This window comes from Cucumis sativus, chromosome 1 (assembly GCF_000004075.3).
Source record: "Cucumis sativus cultivar 9930 chromosome 1, Cucumber_9930_V3, whole genome shotgun sequence".
Classification (NCBI taxonomy): domain Eukaryota; kingdom Viridiplantae; phylum Streptophyta; class Magnoliopsida; order Cucurbitales; family Cucurbitaceae; genus Cucumis; species Cucumis sativus.
Window position 1 is genome coordinate 8,086,117 of NC_026655.2, and position 17,471 is coordinate 8,103,587.

Genomic DNA, 17,471 nt, shown 5'->3' on the forward strand with positions numbered 1-17,471 from the left:
TAGGGTTGGATTAATGTGAGGAAGTAAGGTGGGTGTATTTGATATCCTAACTTTAGGTAGAAGCCAATTTGTAAAGAATTGTATTAAAGTAAGTACAAACCCTAAGATATCAAATAATTTATTTCAAATTAAAGTTGACTCTGTTGATATAGGATGGCAACTAAGTAATATTTTCCATCATCAACCCTTTGGGATCTATTCAACTTTATAATATATAAATATATATATATATATAAATCAAATTATATATTTATTTGAAGGGAAAAAAATGAAAATAGAAAATAAAGTAATTTGTGTTGACTTGTAAAATAAAACATATTCTTACTTTTATATACAAAAACCCAAAGGCAAAGACTACTTCACCCTCTTATTCCTCTTTTAACTTTAAATTCACTTTTCTCTTTAAAACTCCAAATTTCCAACGCCGCCTCTCCCGGTGTCTCCTCCGTCACCTCCGCCGCTTCCTCTTTCACTTTACCTACCTGTCTCAATCTCATTCCTCTCTCCATTTTCCGTGCGCCTGAATCTACGCTTCATAGCTTTTTTTTTTCTCTCATCCCGAGGCCTAAATTCCAGATCTGCTTCTTCCACTCCAATTCACTCTCTTCTAAATTCTCGCTTTCGTTTCGGTTCCTTAGATCCTTTTCTTCATTCATCTTGATTTTGTAGAATATTTTTGACAACTTATGGCCAAGGTAGCATCATTTTGCTGTGCTCTTCTTTCGGTTCTGCTTTTAATGCAAGTCTCTGTTTCCGCGGATTCTCCGGCAGATTCTCCCGCTCCGCCGCCGGAAACTGGTGTGGATTCCCCTCCGCCGCGTTCTTCTTCTGGCATCTCTAGCCCACCAGACGCATCGCCTCGGAATGCACCGGTGCGTTCTCCTCCATCGCCTCCACCATCAGATCTTGCTCCGACTTCACCGTCTCCTCCTCCTTCCTCTTCTCCGGCTCCATCTCCACCTCCATCCGAAGCTAGCGACTTTGGCAGGAGCAGTGTGATTAACGAAGACGAATCGGATGAAGAATCAAAAGACGGAATGAGTGGAGCTCAGAAATTCGGAATCGCAATCGGAGTAGTCGCAGCGGTTGCTTTTATTGGATTTGGAGGAGTGGTGTACAAGAAGCGGCAAGACAATATTCGCCGATCTCACTATGGATATACAGCGAGGAGAGAGATCCTGTGAAGATCGCCATAGCTACGGTACCTTACGATTTCTTAATGGAATTGATTTTTGTTTTGATATACACATTTTTTAGTGATTCAACTCTGTATTAAATATTCTTTTTGTTCGATTACGATTCCATTATCGGTCACTTATGCATCTGTTAGAGATTTTACTATTCTATTTCAATGTTTTCGAATTCAGATTTCACATTCTGCTTCCTTGTTTCATATTTTTTTTTATCTTCATTATATTCCGTCGTGTTCTTGATGATTTGATTCTTGTTTGGTTGGTGAGAAAATTGATAAGAGTTATCATCGAATCTTCCTCCATATTTATTTTAAAATCTTCGGTTATTTCCTCTAATCACAAACATATTGTGTGCCATTGTTCATCTTCAATCTCTTGCCATTTATAAGATTCATTAAATTTGCTTCCTCAAAAAATAATTCAACTGAATCTGTTTCTTCTTCTTCTATTCTTCGTTTTTCTCTCAAATCATAAAATGTATTTATAAAATATACCAAAAATTTTCCATGGATATTTTTTAAAAAATTATCTAAATAAACATTTTTGAAATTTCAAATTAGTAAATAAAATATAAGAATATTTTTATTTATGAATATATATATTATTTATATTAGCTAAGTTTTGGTTCTTACCTTTTATGTTTATTTAGTGTATTTTTCTACTATATAACGACGTATTGATTATCACTTATATAGCTATCAAATAAATGAAAATGTGAAAATATGGTATGTCGATAGAAATTTAATACTACACTACAATATTTATAATTATTATTTTATACTAAAAAGTAACATAGAAGAATTTAAGTATTCTCTTATTTTCAAAATTAAGAGAATGAATAAAAGGAAAATAGTAACTAAAAAACTCTCATATTTTTGTTTGATTTTTGATTTTAATATTTTCAATAAATGAGGAAACTCTTTATTTTGAAATACATATATTTAGGTTTAATAGAGATAGAGATTGATATATTTGGGTCAAACTAAACTTTTATTAATTGAACCAAAAGAAAATATCTTATTTTTGTTAGTTAGTTATGTTTCAATATTTCAAAGGATGGAAATTAATTGTATGCCCAAAATGATGAATGATGAAAACCAAATAAATGTGTTTCAAAGATTGATGTGTGACTTTGGACAACTCCTCTAATGATTACAAAATCATTAAATACACACAAATTTATTAAACGTTTTTAACTTTTATCAATTATTATATGTTTTTTTGTTTTGATGAATTCTTTTATTGAATCAATTTTCATTTGTAGCTGTTCGTGGTTTCTCGTTCATTTTTCTTGTTTCCTCTCATTTCTTTTCTTATCGGTTTTCGATTTAAACAATTTTTTTCTCACATAAAAAGAAATATAATCATCTAAAATATTTAGATCTAGAAAAAGAATGTGATATATCTTGTTCTATGATGGAAGATGAATAATTTGTTGAATGAATATACTTGTTTTTTATTTTGAAATAGTTAAAATTATTTTTTTTTAATGATTTTAATACTTGTAAACTAATTTTTTTGAAGTGCAAATTCAAGTAAAAAAATTATTTTAAATAATGCAAGTTTCTGCTTTTTTTTTTTTTTTTTTAATCTATAAGAATAGTTTGAATTTTTATAACAATTTTTCTTATACAATTATCTATATAAACATATATACAATAATAGAAAAAGAAAAACTTGAAATATTTGGTAAGATTTTTGATACTATAATTTAGTTTAACTTATAGTTATTTTCAAATATAGCAAAATAAACTAAAATGAAAAAAAATATCATATCTTATATATGATGGATCATGACCGATCAAGATAGATTACTATTTATGTTTATGTATATCATAAAAGACACAAATAGTAGTCTATATTGGTCTATTGTAATAATATCATGTTTACTATATTCGTAAATATTTTTTAAAAATGGTCATTTGAAATAAATTTTCTTTTAACTAAAATAAAAACAGTTTCTTTGATTTTATTAACTACCTTTAATTCAAGGTTTTAATTGAAATTTAAATTTAAGAATGGATGTTTGAAGTTTGAGAAAAACTTATTAAGCCCCCAATGCCTCACCAAAATTTCCAAAAGAGAAATAAAAGAAGTTTTCGACTTTTTATTTTTAAAAGTTGAAGTTTATTTTCATATAATGACTTGCGTTCGAGAGTTCACTTCTGAGGCAAATTCTAAGGACAAAAATAACTTTTTTTTTAAAAAAAAAAAACTAATTTTCTTATTATTTTTATACTAATTTTTTAGTTTTCAAATCTTTGTTTTGACCTATGAAAACATTGGTAAAAAATAATAACCTAGAAAAGTATCTATATCTTCTAATTTTAATTTTAAAGAATGAAAAACCAAAAACCAAAATCCTGTATAGTAACCCTTATGACATGTATACACACATACACACATATTTATTGGATTTTGAAATCTCGTTTTCTTAGAATGATATGCATCGTTAAAACTATATTTCTTTTAAGTTAAAGGCATCAGCAAAAAGTGTAATACAAAGCAAGAAAATGGGGTGGAAATATGGACCGAACTTAATTTTTAAAAACTAAAACCTAATTTCTAAAGCCCCATTTCGTAACCACTTTATTTTTTTTCACTTTCATACCATCATTTATGTAAACTTTTTACACTATTTGTCAAGTTTAAAAAACAAAAATAAGGGTATAAACATTTGAAGATAAAATTGATGTTTATAGACTTAATTTTCAAAAGCAAAAAACTAAAACAAAATAGTTATTAAATGAGGCTTAAACGGTTACCAAACAAGAACTCAAATAATTACCCAACAAACCCAAGGTGGAAAGAAAAAGAGAGGAGATCCAAAAAAAAAAAGAAAAAAAACTCTTTTTCTTTCTGTTTTTTCCCTTGAAGGACAGCAAAAAGAATTGGAATTTAAATGTAATTATTAGCTGATAATTATTGATGAGGGAAGTTAAAAAAGAGAGTTGAGTTACATACCAATTATGAAGCTATTCTTTTTCACTTTGGCAATGAGGAATATGGTGGACATATGAATTACGCCAATTTCCATACCCCCCTTTTCTTTAAATATATATTTCACTACTTAACCAACACAGATACAAATCAAAGGTGGTGGTGTGTTGCTGTGATGCTGTGTTGCTGTGGCCTCCTGCCCTCATCCATTTCTCTTCTCTTTCTTTTCACCTACCTCTCTCTACCTACCAACCAAACCAGAATTGCCATCCCTATCTCTTTCTCACTCTTCTGTAGGAGGTTCCGCCCACCGCCCGTTATCTTTTATTAGCTGGATTAGAGCCTCTGTCGCATTCTCCATAGCGATTCCTCGCTTCACGACGGTCTGATCAAAAACCAACTTTTCATCAACATATTACATTTTTATTTCATCATATGGATTGCTTATGAACACAATGTAGGAAGACATTGATGACATGGTTTCTTTTGTAATATATATATATATATATGGGGTTTGAAGATATTTTTCTCTTTGTATTCAATCTGGGAAAAATATCTTTTAAGTTCCACAATTTTTTAATAATATGCTCTTGAATTTTTAGTCTCTAGAATAGGTGCATCAGGAGGTCCTTAAGTACTTTTCTTCTTCTTATTATTATTTTTTTAATTATCTCTTCTCTCTAAATTTTCCTTTCTAATTTAAGAGGTCATACAATTGTTTAAAATAATAATAATAAAAAAAAAAGTTTTCAAGGGCGTTTCAAACCTATTTCTTAAAAGTTCAAGGACTAAACATATACATCTTGAAATTGAAGAACTAAAATGATAAAGATAATTTCCCTTTGAACAATTATGGTCATAGGATGAGAGCAAAGTGTTGCGAAATAGATGTGGTGGCGTTACCTTCCCGACATAAAGATCTATCTTTCCAGGAGAACCTCCAACATAGCCAAAATCAGCATCAGCCATCTCTCCAGGACCGTTAACAATGCAACCCATAATTGCAATCTGATGCCATTTAAGGAAGAAACAAATTTTTTAAAAATTGACTGAAGTAAGTGGCAATCAAATATGTTCCATTTTGGCACCATTTCTTGGAAGTTCTAAAAGCTATTTCAACTTACAGAAACTCCAGGAAGATGTGATGTCTTTTCTCTTATTTCTGCGCTTATTTCTTGAAGGTCAAACAATGTTCTTCCACAAGATGGGCATGAAACATACTCCTGCAACGAAGTGTGTAAGAACGTAATTGAGAAAAGTTGTAGTTTGGTAAGGAATACTCTAAGGACTTGTTTGGAATGACTTTTTAGGAAGTCAAAAGCACATATTTAAGCACTTAAATTTCATTTCATGGACGAAAAAGTTCTTACGGTTTTTGTATTCCTCATTCTGCAACCTTGTAGCAAATTGAAGGACGTATTCCTTATGAAATCAAAGTCCTTATCTGGGGCTTCTAATAGGACACCATCTCCAAGGCCATCCACCAAAAGGGCTCCCGCATTGGAACCAGCACCGATAACCAAGTCGTCTCTAAAAGTAATAAGGGGCAATAAAACTCACTACTTAAACACTTCAAATACAATCAAGTTAACAAACAATAACTACCTGTGAACTCCGTTTGGAAACTGAATGTGATGAATGACAGGGAAAGTAAGACCATTCTCCGATAAATACTCGAATAATCTGAAATTAACATTTGACAAAATCAATGAGGAAAAGTAAATGTTGCTCTAGAATCTAGATAATAGTTACTAAGTTCCCCGTAAAGGACTATTGTTATACCTCCTTGCAGCATGCACTCTGCTGACTTTGTCTTCTGAATATGGTAAATCATGAAAAAGCATTGTTGCATCAGTCTCTTTCAAGATATCCAGATCATTGTATGATTCATCACCTCGTACCGATACAACCAAGCGTGTGCCTGGGGCAATTCATTGACATGGGATGTGACAAGGAATTTAACCAAAATAATGAAATAGAAATCGAGGGAGCGAACGGGAATTGGAAGTATGCACAACATACCGTCTGGTAAAAGTTTGTAAGCTCCAGAGGATAACTCCTTCAGATTGACCAGAACCATGGCATTAGGCAAGGGCTTTGTAAGTTGCTCTGATAAGGGTGTAATAACACCCATACTTATGTCTATCAGCCTTTTGAGGGCTAGCCGCTGACCATGAGTCGTAAAAAATCAAGTTTTGATCATTCGATACGGTTCGAAATGCGTACACACACACACAAAAAAAAAAAAAAGCACACAAAGTAATGCATCAGAAACTGAAAGGGAAGTCCTTACAGCATCAGCATCATCTACTGAAGGAAGTTCTCTCAGTAGAATTGAATCGACCGTCGCTAGATCCTAAACGTATCAACAAAAACTGTGAGGAAATAGAAAACCCAGAAAGTAGAAAAGAAATGGATTGTCTTATACAGAAACCCCAACACATTAGACCTTAAATGGCATGCCAACAACAAGCTTTGCTGCAAGAGACTTGTACAGCAGTTCTGGCATCTGGAGTTAGGAAAACAAGAAGTTAGATATTTCCGTAGTCCACCTTAAGGAATCTTGAGATACCTCATGGGAGTTGAGATCAGAAAAGTCTTTTTTATTGCACCTTTAATTGATCCAAGGAAACTGAAATGAGAACAGAGCCGTCACGGTGCAAAACGCCTCTATAATCGACCTCCTCACCCTGTACTACAATTAATCATTTCTCTTAATCCAAGTCCAGAAAGTAGCAGGACAAAGTAGAATGATCATAAAAAGCTGACCTCCTTTTGAATGGGCAACTGGCCAGATCGACGCTGAAAATCAAAATAGTGTCTGTGCTTTTCCTCATATGGCACCTTACAGACAAAGAATGAATAGTCAGTTCATAATATTCAAATTCAGATAAAGAGATTAGGCACGCAAAAGACTGACCAAACACAACAACTACAAGAAGGAAAGGCCCTACCACTCCTTGCTGAAGCTCAGCTGCTTTCATACCAAGGGTTGCGAGCCTTCGACAAGGATCTATCTCCTCCTCCGGTGGTTCTGTAAGCGAAACCCTAATAGTGTCACCCAAACCATCCTGCACAACAGAAAGCATTTACAAAATGCCCCACAATGATATGGCTTCTAAATGAGTACTGTAAATTCCTTTGTGTAGGAAATCAACCCAACCACTATGATTTGAAAGAAATTCATGAAGAACTGAAAGATTAATCAAATACAGATGCTTTACGAGAAACTAAAACTCTAGAGAAGGTTAGTAAACGTGCATACATCAAGCATTGTTCTAGAAATTATGCTATCTTGGAGTAGAGTTTGAAAAAGGAAACCTACCGATGTTGGAATTCAGAGTTTACACACAATTTGTGCAGCAAAACAGGGTGAAAGACAATAATACTAAATAGGAGGATCATCACTTCATTTGGAGAAACTACCTGAAGAAGAGTCCCAATGCCAATTGCAGATTTCATTCGGCCGTCCTCACCTTCTCCAGCTTCAGTAACTCCAAGGTGTAAAGGATAATCCCAGCCTTGGACATACATTTCAGCTACAAGTAAACGATATGCCTGAACCATAACTACTGGATTGCTTGCTTTCATGGAAAAGACAAAATTGTGGTAGTCCAGCTTTCGGCAAATTCTTGCGAACTCAAATGCTGATTCAACCTGTTAGTACTTGGAAGAACTTTTATTTAGGACATCCCTAAGCTAAGATCAAAAGATAAATCGTGTAAAAAAAATTATAAGAATTTAGAGGAAAAATTGCTCACCATTCCCCTTGGCGAATCACCAAAGTAGCTCATAATACGATCTGAAAGGCTACCGTGATTTGTTCCAATGCGCATTGCTCTTCCATACTTCTTACATTTTTCAACTAACGGAGTAAAAACCTTTCACAATTAAAATAGGAAAAAAAGTTTATTATCCATGGAGAAATTCTCCAACCCCACTAGCTGAGATAAAATTAGGTTCATTGATGGAAAATAACACAGGTTTCGGTAGTTACAAAAAATATCATGACCATATGGCTAATCACTAATCCTAACAACACCAGACATGCCTTCTGTATATAAAAATTTCCCCTGTTGCCAAAAAAAATTGTAATAGGATCTAGCAACATGTGAGGGGGACAATAGAAAATAAAAGTTCTACCTCCTCAATATGCTCAAGTTCTTTTTGATAATCCTCCTCTGTGTACTCCAGCTGTTCAAATTGAGCCCGCCTATCAGCTGCATTAAACATGAGCTTGACACAAGAACAATCTTTCTGAAGAAATTTTGGAAAATGTCGGTATAATAAAGAGCATACCAAAATTTCCAGGGTTTACACGAATTTTATCAAAGCATTCAGCAACTCTCAGTGCAACAGAAGGGGCAAAGTGAATATCTGCGACCAGAGGTATATTATAACTGCAAAATAATTTTTCAGAGGCATCACATATTGTGGAAACCTTGCTCCAAAAATGTCCAAAATATAATGTTAAACCTACTTTTTCTGCACAAGGGTGTTCTTGATCTCAAAGCATGCATCTGCTTCTTTCTTCCCTTGAACTGTTATTCGAACAATATCTGCTCCCTTGTCAGCTATTCTCATGACCTAATGGTGGTAATACAATACAGTCATCTTCAAAATCATATAAAGAACATGACACCATTATACAAAATATCAAAGTTTTTCCATTATGTTGACGTCTTTCTTAGTTGCTGTAGACTCTACCATCCAAATTGTCCTTGAGCAAAAAACGAGAATAGTTTAGACAAAACTTCAACAAAAACTTTTATAACATGATTATACCCATCACCATTTAATTTTGAGCTTTCAACTGTTTGGCACAATCATGGTGACACACTGACATTTTCCATTGACTACAACATCTCACGATAATATTAGTAATCAAAGAATGTTTCTAGTGTTGGAGTAATGATGAAGGGATTTCGGAAATGAAAACACAACCGAAATAGAACAAATATAAAAGAACCTGTTCAACTGTTCCAGCAACATCTTTCGTGTCAGTTGTCGTCATGGTTTGAATCCTAATGGGATGCTCACTACCAAGGGCAACATTTCCAACCATCACTGTCCGTGTTTTCCTTCTGACTGTTTTGTTTATGGATTCGCAGTATTTCTGTCGAGGAACTGTGAAGGATAGTGATCATCAAATGAAACAAAACCACTTAAAAGTACATACTTGAATAACATTCCATCTTTGGCTTTTCAGAAAGTGAAGAAACCTGGGAAAAATTACACTACTTTTTTAGCATCATCCACTGTGTTGAACATGTCCAATACGTTACCAAGTTTCTTAGATCTCATCACAACATCATCATGATTCAGCGATCAATTCTTACATGCAACAATAGGTTAACAAAAATAAATCTTTTATGACTAGTATTTCATCCTTTATTCGCCACGAAAAATAAAGTAAAAGACGGATAAAACAGGGGCAGAGTAATCCACATGCATATGTTAAAATTTTACCCAAGAGAGGGCTCCCTTCAGAAGAAGGCTGAAGCTCGGTATATTCAAGTGAAATATGTATCTTGGTGATATATTTCAGGATGTATATTGAAAAAGGTACTCATTAGAATTAGAGTTCATGTGTTTGAACAAATATATCATGACTTTCTCCCACACTCTTTTCAATTATAATTACCTTCTGGGTTTAGAGATGATTTAACCCATATTTTCCTTACTCTTTCCTTATTACTTTTGGTTTGAAATTTACAGTCTTCTCTCTCAATTCCAGTTAAAGCCAGACGATGAGTCAACAAAGTAAAATCCCTATTGAATTTTTATTTCCTTTATTTTCCACAAAAAATCAAGGAAAAGATGGGTGAAACAAGGCCAGAACAATCCACATGCATAGTTAAAATTTTACCCAAGAGAGAACTCCCTTCCGAAGCAGGCTGAAGCTCCGCAATATCAGAGCCAGGATTTGAATTCCGTATGATCAAGACCTTTCTTCCACGAGACTTGGGGCTCTTCAAATCAAACACTTTTACCGATTCCAACCGCTTCGAAAATCCCAAGTTCACATTTCCGCCTTTCCACCCCGAAAGATGCGACGGCAACGTTCCAGCAGAAGCCATTTCCGATCACAATCTTCACAACAACAAACCGTAGATCGATCAAAATCCAATTCCACCCCAAAAACGTAAGCCCAACACGTGAAAACTCAATTAAACTCCTCCAATTAATAGAACAACCATCACAAAAATACTTGTACCAACCAAACACCATCATTCTGAGACAATAGCTGTCCAATTCAAAACCATTACTACCTTTCCATAACAAGCATGGAAATAAATAATTAAAAATAAAAACCACTCCTAAACTTCAGAATCCGAGGAATTAAAAAGAAAAAAATCGTAATAATAAATTACAAAAACAGTTTAAATACGCATCACTAGTTGAATTAAAGTAAAATATCTATCATAAGAATCGAAAAAACACAGCAAATTAAAACTCAGCCGGAAAATGAAATTGAAGTTAAAGAAGTGAACAAAACAAGTCTTACAAAGCTTGAGATTCCGAATTTGAAGGATAATTCAGTGTCCGAACCGAGAATAAAGCTGGGAATGATGGATAATTACTGTTAACTCAAAACAAAACAAAAATTCCAAACAGCAAAAACACATAAAATTCAGCAAGAAAGTAAAGAAATGGATAAAACAAGGCTTACAAGCTTGGGAATCCGAATTTGGAAGAGAAATCAAGCTTGGATTTGAGAGGAAAGTTTGAGAATGATGGAGGAGTGAGAAGGAGTGAGAAGGAGAGGAAGGATTGGTGGTGGTTGTAGGAGACTTCGCCTGTAAAATTGTGGACAATTTTGTTTATTTGAATTAATAGTATTTTCCTCTAGAAATCAATTCTTTAAATTTTATGAATGAATAAATAAAGAGCTTTTTGTACTAATCACCCAATTTTTATTAAGCAATGAAAACCAACTTCTTTTATGATTTTAAATACATTTTAAAACCTTTTTTTTTTTTTTTTCATTTTGAAAAATGCCACCCTTCACTTTTATGATTGCAGGTCTATTCACCTTTTCACGTACCCATTTTATTTTTCTAATCCAGAGAGTGTTGTGAAAATTACAAATATAGAAAAATCTACTGGTGTGTTAAACTTTTATTTATAGTTTATCATTGATAGACAATATTTGTAACATAGTCTATCAAAATAGATTTTGATATTATTGCGAAAACAATTATTTGAATGTTTTCATTTTATCTCGAATTTGAATTTTATATTTTAAAAACATGATTACATTAAATGCATATAAAACATTTAAAACTATAATATGGTATATTATAAACTCAATTCATTTTTAAGAAAGTTTGTCAAAAGTAGAAAAACTGACAAAATATTAGAAAAATTAAGTTTAATAGATTTTTTTATTTTATTTATTCTTTTAAGAAGTGTAATTTTTTTCTTTTCTGAAAAAAATCTATTTTTAAAAATATATAATGTATTATAAACTATATAATAATACAAAATCATAGTTGTGTAAATTTTTAGATTAAATCACAAATTTGGTCTCTATGATTTTAAAGAGATCGAATTTAGACTCTATAGTTCATAAACTATAATTTAGTCATTTTGGTTTAACAAAATAATCTGGTAGTAACTATTTATAAACATTATCAAATCATAACAACTATATATAAGATTTTATCAAACTATAGACTAAACTTAAACTTTTAAAAAACTATCGGAACTAAAACCGTAATTTAATTAATATTTTAAAACATAAATTATATTCATAAATAAATTAACCATAATAATTAAATAGTAGCTAAAGAAATTATCAAATAAAATAAAACAAAGTTGTAAATTGATAGACTAAATAAATTATGAAAATAAACCACGTTAATTATAATTATAATTATAATGAAAAGAAGAAAGAAAAGAAAGAAATAAAAAACGTAGTTGGTTGAGTGGGAAATGAAATTGAAATAACGACAAAAACGTTTTTTCGCACACTCCCGGGGTATATACCGTTACGAATGAGTTTCAAGTATTTTGCAATTACGATACTACCCCTACGATTTGATGAAATTTTCAAGATGCGCCATTTCTTTTGTAATTAATAATGTGATTGTGAAATACGTGAAAAACGATGTTCATATTTCAAATAACTCTCCACCTCACATCCACACTATTTTCTTTTTTTCCCAATATTATTACTATTAATTCTCCAATACTCTAATCTCCATTATTGTTCTAAACAAAAATATTATTGTTGTTATTATTATCCATTATAAATTTTAATCACTACATCCTTAATAAAAAAATAAAGAAAATTATCGTTTGATTGGTGAGTTTTTAAAACATACACTTTTATTCTTTAATTTTTCTAAACAAATATATAATAAAATTTTGGTAGTTATCAGTAGTGATTGACGATGGTAGTCGATCATTCAATTTGCATTAATTTTTTATTTTATATAAATTAGGTGAGAAATTTGAACCACAAATCTCTTAATCTTTATCGTATGTCGTTGGTATTAATTAAGCTAAGTTTTGTTGACACATATATTAGTTTATTTTTTATTAAAAATTTTGATGATCTTTTATATGTATATATATCATGTACAAGCACTTACCCAAATATTGAATATATCAAACGTCAAACTCTCTCATTTGAAATTTTAGATGGCAATTTTTGAATGCATGTGAAAAAGAAGTATAAAAGATTTTTCATTTTCGATTTGAGAATTTTTTTTAAAAAATTGAAACCATGCAAAAGCAACTATACATACATATATATGTATGCATGTATAATTTATTCTCTCCTAAATGCATGCAAGACATATTATCAAAGCTTTGACTTTATCGAGGCTTTCTCTTTTCTCTTTCTTGATGGAAATACTCTCTACACATTCACATGATTCTCCCTTCTTCTTATATTCATCCCTCTAGCATGCATGCAAACCACCCATTTGTCCTTAATTATTCTTACTTAGGGTTTATCTTCCAATCGTTTTTTTTAACATAACTTTAATATCACTGGCTAAAGCAAACAAACATCTATGAAACAGTTTGAATTGATAAAAATGACATGAAGATAGGAATAGAAATGGATATAGATTACACAATCCCGGTTAGTATAAGTTTTGAAGGTTTAAACATGAGAATAAGTTATTCACATGCATTCTTTGAGTAAATTATATCTATCCAAAATTAATTTATGTATAGGTTTGGTATAAGCTTTAATTCATGTATTATTTATTATTTTATTTTATATATTGTTAAAATCAATGACTTTATTCTTTTTTTTAAAATTAGTTAGTTTAAATTAGTTTATGGATGAAAATCAATTTTATAATTTTAAAATTTAAATTATAATATTTGGTTTTAACTAGTTTAGTTAATTAATTAATTATTTTAATAATAATTATAACTAGATTATCATTGATTGCATTCGCTTGATTTATGCTGATCGACACAAACGTGATTGAGTTAACTATTTGGCTTCTCAAATTTCACTTTGGAAAGATCGAAATACATTTACTGTAAGTGCACCTCTAATTAAGGACGACATAGATGTTGCACCTGGATACATGCAATGGTATGTCAATATTAGTCGGCGATACATCACAAATGCAAGAGCATCGTACCATTTTTTTGGTAAGGGTTTATTATTTAATTGAATCAATATAATTGTTTAGTTGCATAGTCTAATTGTAGATTGTAGGAAAAGTTTGCACAGTTGAAAATATCTAGTACACCATCAAATGCGGTGACTAGAACGACAAAACTTGTTTTGCGTAATTTGGCATCCATATACAAAGTAAGATATCTTGAAGGTGAGATGTTCTTGATGAAAAACAAGGTGATCCATCTAGATATGAGGATATCTCATTTCAACAAGATTTTCAAAATCAATACGCAACATCTTGCTGATCATTTAATCAATGCTCTCATGATGCCAACATCGACGGCATTCAACTTATTTTCGACTAACTATGACATGTTAAACATGGAGGAAGGTCAAACCATGACATCCCTATAAGAGGCCGTGCTGATTGTGGACACTACGTGAACCAACATGGTCAGATTCAGTCTTATTCTACACCGGAATAAAAGTATATGTATTGTGAACCTTATTAATTATTTTAATGTTTTATTTATTAGTATGATTAGTTAATTACTTTTAATGTTTTAATTAAATTTAAATTTCATGTATTTGGATCAATCTTTTTAAAAATGGTGTCAATTTAAGAATAATAATAATAACTCGATACATCCAAAATAACAAAAGAAAATGGTGTCAATTTAAGAATAATAGTAAAAACTAGATACATCCAAAATAACAAAAGAAAGGAAAACACAAAGATTAATTACATAAATTTTAAAATTATCATTCAAACTGTAAGTTATTGACAAAATTATTAAATCATTATGAACACATAATAGATTTGGGAGAAAAACATACTACTGATTTATATTTAAAAAATTGTAAAAAAAATTACAAAAATACGAAAGTGCAATAATAAATTATTAAAAAATTTATTAATTATATAATCGTTAAAATAACATTAAGTATGTATGAATTTCTGAAGAAAAAAATTAAGTATAAATAATAATAGTAAAAAACTAAACAATCAAAAGTAAATTAACAAAAAATGAACAACGATAAAAATATAAATGCGAAAGTGGTATTTTAACCTAAAATAAGATAGGATAATTTCAATGTAAAAAAAAAAAAAAAACTATATGCTACAAGTTAAATAGATGTATTTAATAATAATTTAAGGAGAATGAATAAAACAAAAAATAATAGTTAAGAAATTATTAACTATTAATGTGAAAACTATATAAAAAAATGTGTATCTATAGAATAGGCGCATTGAAAATAAATAAGTAATAAAAAACGTGGAAACATTCTAATAATGACTAAATTTTAGCCTCTTCTAATTAAATAGTTTTGATTTTTTTTCAATTTTTTTTTAAAATCACCTTTTTTTCTAATAGTTCAATGTTTTTTACTGATATTGTAAACTTATATATAATAAGTATTCCTTGTAATATTAATTGAAAAAGTTTCGTACAACCTTGAAAATCATTACCCTAAACTTATGGAGTAATGGAAAACTGATCAATGCCCAAAATCTATGTTTAATGGCATTGTTTGAAAATGCAAACATGCATAAGAGCAGATTTTGAAATGGGAATTTATTTATAAGTTAGGTCATGGCAAAGGCAAATTTCCACATTTGGGAATGGACAGTCGAGAAATCAAACACGTCATTAATTTGAGGATTTTAAATAAATACTAAACAGGTTTTACACAAATTAAATAAATAAACATAGAAGCACAAAATAATAAATTATATCATTATTAGAACTTTGCAATATTCCTTCAATTATCTAATTTTAGTCTACTGTTCTAAATAAATCTTAAACTTACTCTCTTAAAACTAATTTTTACTTGAATCAGTTAATGTAAGGACAATATTTTCTATAGAAGAAAATAAAATATGTAAATATATTTTCAAATTTTATAGTAAAAATGTTAAGTAACGTTTGAACTAAATTTAAGATATATGCTAAGTACAATAACAAAAATTGGACAATTATAAGTATATAAATTAATATTATAAAATCGTCAAAATAGTATTTTTAACTGTATATATATGAATTATTTTGATAAATTTATTTGAAATAATTTGTATATTTTGATTTCTAAAAAGAATTAGAGTGCTTTCATTTTCTAATTCCAATCTTTCTTTAATCGACTTATTAAAAATATTTATTTATTTCTAAAACTAAGTTTTTTCTTTTTAAGTGCAACAGAAATAATAATATTGTAATATTTATATATCAGTTGAGTCACGTTCACTTTTAACAGTTCTCAAGTCGAGTAATTTTTATAAGAAAATGTTCATTTGGTTTATTTTTCAAAACGACCAAATGCAAAGAATTTGGAGTTGTGGATTATTTGTTGAATATAAGTGTCCTACCATTTCCATACTCGTACAAATTAAGAAATAGAAGATGTTATCTGTTTCATCTATACACATCATATTTGCGAGAGATACGATGGGTGTAAAACTTGGTTTAGGAATAAAGCTTTTACGTTGTAGGAAGAAATCTTAATGACATTTAATATGTTTGTCCGTTTCACAAAATTTTATTTTTCAAACCCAAAATATTATTGTTCACAAGACTGTAAAATATATTTAACATGGATTTTTTAATTATACTTCCAAAAGTGTGAGACTTTTACGTGGGGAAGATGAACAACAAAAATATAGCTTAAGCAATTTATAAATTAATATCAATTATTCATTGCTATTAATTTTAGTTAATTATTAAATATAAATAGATTATTTAAATTTCAAATACTATCTTTATCATTAAAGTTTTATGTTGTCTTAACTATTTATTATAAACTATTGTTGTTAATTAACAATATTCTAATTAATTTAATTAACTAATCCAACAACTATTTAATTTATGTTAAATTTAATCTGCTCCCTTAGTCAAGTGATTTTTTTAAAAAAAAATTTTACATTCGTGCAAGTGACTTAATGGAACAAAAATATTTAAATTTAATTTGAAAGTTTGGTCGGTGGATGAGAATTTTATGGAACGAACTTTAACACATGGAATGATAATGCGTTCAGATGAACGTATGATGATAAAACACCTAGATCTTGTTGTTTGAGTTTGGATGCCTAAGGTATGTGACCAAACTTGTCAGAAAGAAAATTGAGTTGAGGATTACGTTCTCTTTAAGACGTTTTGTGATTTTACTCGAAGTGCAAACATAATTGTGATAATACCATGACAATCTAGAATAAAACAACTAAACTCAATAGGAGCTACACCAAAATCAATCAGAATATCAAACACTCTTTTTACTTTGCTTCGAAACAATACAAAGAAAAAGAAGTTAGAGAGAACTTTGTGAGACGTGGGTTTTTAAGATGTGTCAAATGAGTAGTTAAGAGGTTCTATATACAGATGTTATAGCATTTCAACGGTCACACAGTAAATAAGTAACATCTCAACGACTTGGGAGATCTCAATGCATTGAGTTTTAAATATGGAAACAATTTTAGTAATTAGAAAAAAGTGATTTTAATTAAAGAAACTATTTTGGATTTGTTTTAATAGTAAAGTCGTTTTAATTGAATATTAATAAGTTAAATAAAAAAATATTAGTTGTAGCCACACCATGACATGCCACATCGTCCTACTAGAAGACGACGCTCGTGTGAAGATATCATCAAATTTTACTTATCTATTTTCTCAGACTCTCTAAAATATGGTTACCCTCTTGGGCTGAAGACATGGTAGGATGATTGAGGAGAGAGAAGAAGTAGGGTTATGAAA

The 17,471-nt window shown here is 30.3% G+C and overlaps 2 protein-coding genes across 3 annotated transcripts; one reads left to right on the forward strand and one right to left on the reverse strand.

The window, feature by feature from the left end:
• Window positions 1–333: 333 nt before the first annotated feature.
• LOC105435222 (classical arabinogalactan protein 9) lies at window positions 334–1,393 on the forward strand. The gene has a single exon (XM_011655140.2). The coding sequence runs from the start codon at window positions 687–689 to the stop codon at window positions 1,182–1,184; it is 498 nt and encodes a 165-aa protein (XP_011653442.1). The 5' UTR covers window positions 334–686; the 3' UTR covers window positions 1,185–1,393.
• Window positions 1,394–4,081: 2,688 nt separating this feature from the next.
• Window positions 4,082–10,964, reverse strand: LOC101214344 (4-hydroxy-3-methylbut-2-en-1-yl diphosphate synthase (ferredoxin), chloroplastic). 2 transcript variants are annotated; one of them, XM_004148726.3, is made up of 21 exons: window positions 10,807–10,964; window positions 10,642–10,696; window positions 10,003–10,226; window positions 9,103–9,260; window positions 8,614–8,720; window positions 8,433–8,533; window positions 8,277–8,353; window positions 7,895–8,014; window positions 7,560–7,790; window positions 7,088–7,204; window positions 6,903–6,977; window positions 6,746–6,823; window positions 6,583–6,642; window positions 6,427–6,489; window positions 6,156–6,300; window positions 5,916–6,054; window positions 5,739–5,816; window positions 5,504–5,663; window positions 5,258–5,356; window positions 5,037–5,141; window positions 4,082–4,518 (listed from the first exon to the last, which is right to left on the reverse strand). In XM_004148726.3, the coding sequence occupies exons 3-21, from the start codon at window positions 10,211–10,213 to the stop codon at window positions 4,417–4,419; spliced, it is 2,226 nt and encodes a 741-aa protein (XP_004148774.1). In that variant the 5' UTR covers window positions 10,214–10,226; window positions 10,642–10,696; window positions 10,807–10,964; the 3' UTR covers window positions 4,082–4,416. The 2 variants fall into 2 exon arrangements, with proteins under 2 accessions (XP_004148774.1, XP_011653452.1); XM_011655150.2 differs by lacking the exon at window positions 10,642–10,696 and having other exon boundaries at window positions 10,807–10,958.
• Window positions 10,965–17,471: the final 6,507 nt, after the last annotated feature.

Excerpts from the sequence above, each read along its gene's own strand:
- LOC105435222 (XM_011655140.2), top strand. The coding sequence starts at position 687 with ATGGCCAAGGTAGCATCATTTTGCTGTGCTCTTCTTTCGGTTCTGCTT.
- LOC101214344 (XM_004148726.3), bottom strand. The coding sequence starts at position 10,213 with ATGGCTTCTGCTGGAACGTTGCCGTCGCATCTTTCGGGGTGGAAAGGC. Across the intron at positions 5,664-5,738 it reads TTTCCAAACGGAGTTCACAG|AGACGACTTGGTTATCGGTG; the intron begins GTAGTTATTGTT and ends TATTACTTTTAG. Across the intron at positions 5,142-5,257 it reads CACATCTTCCTGGAGTTTCT|ATTGCAATTATGGGTTGCAT; the intron begins GTAAGTTGAAAT and ends AAATGGCATCAG.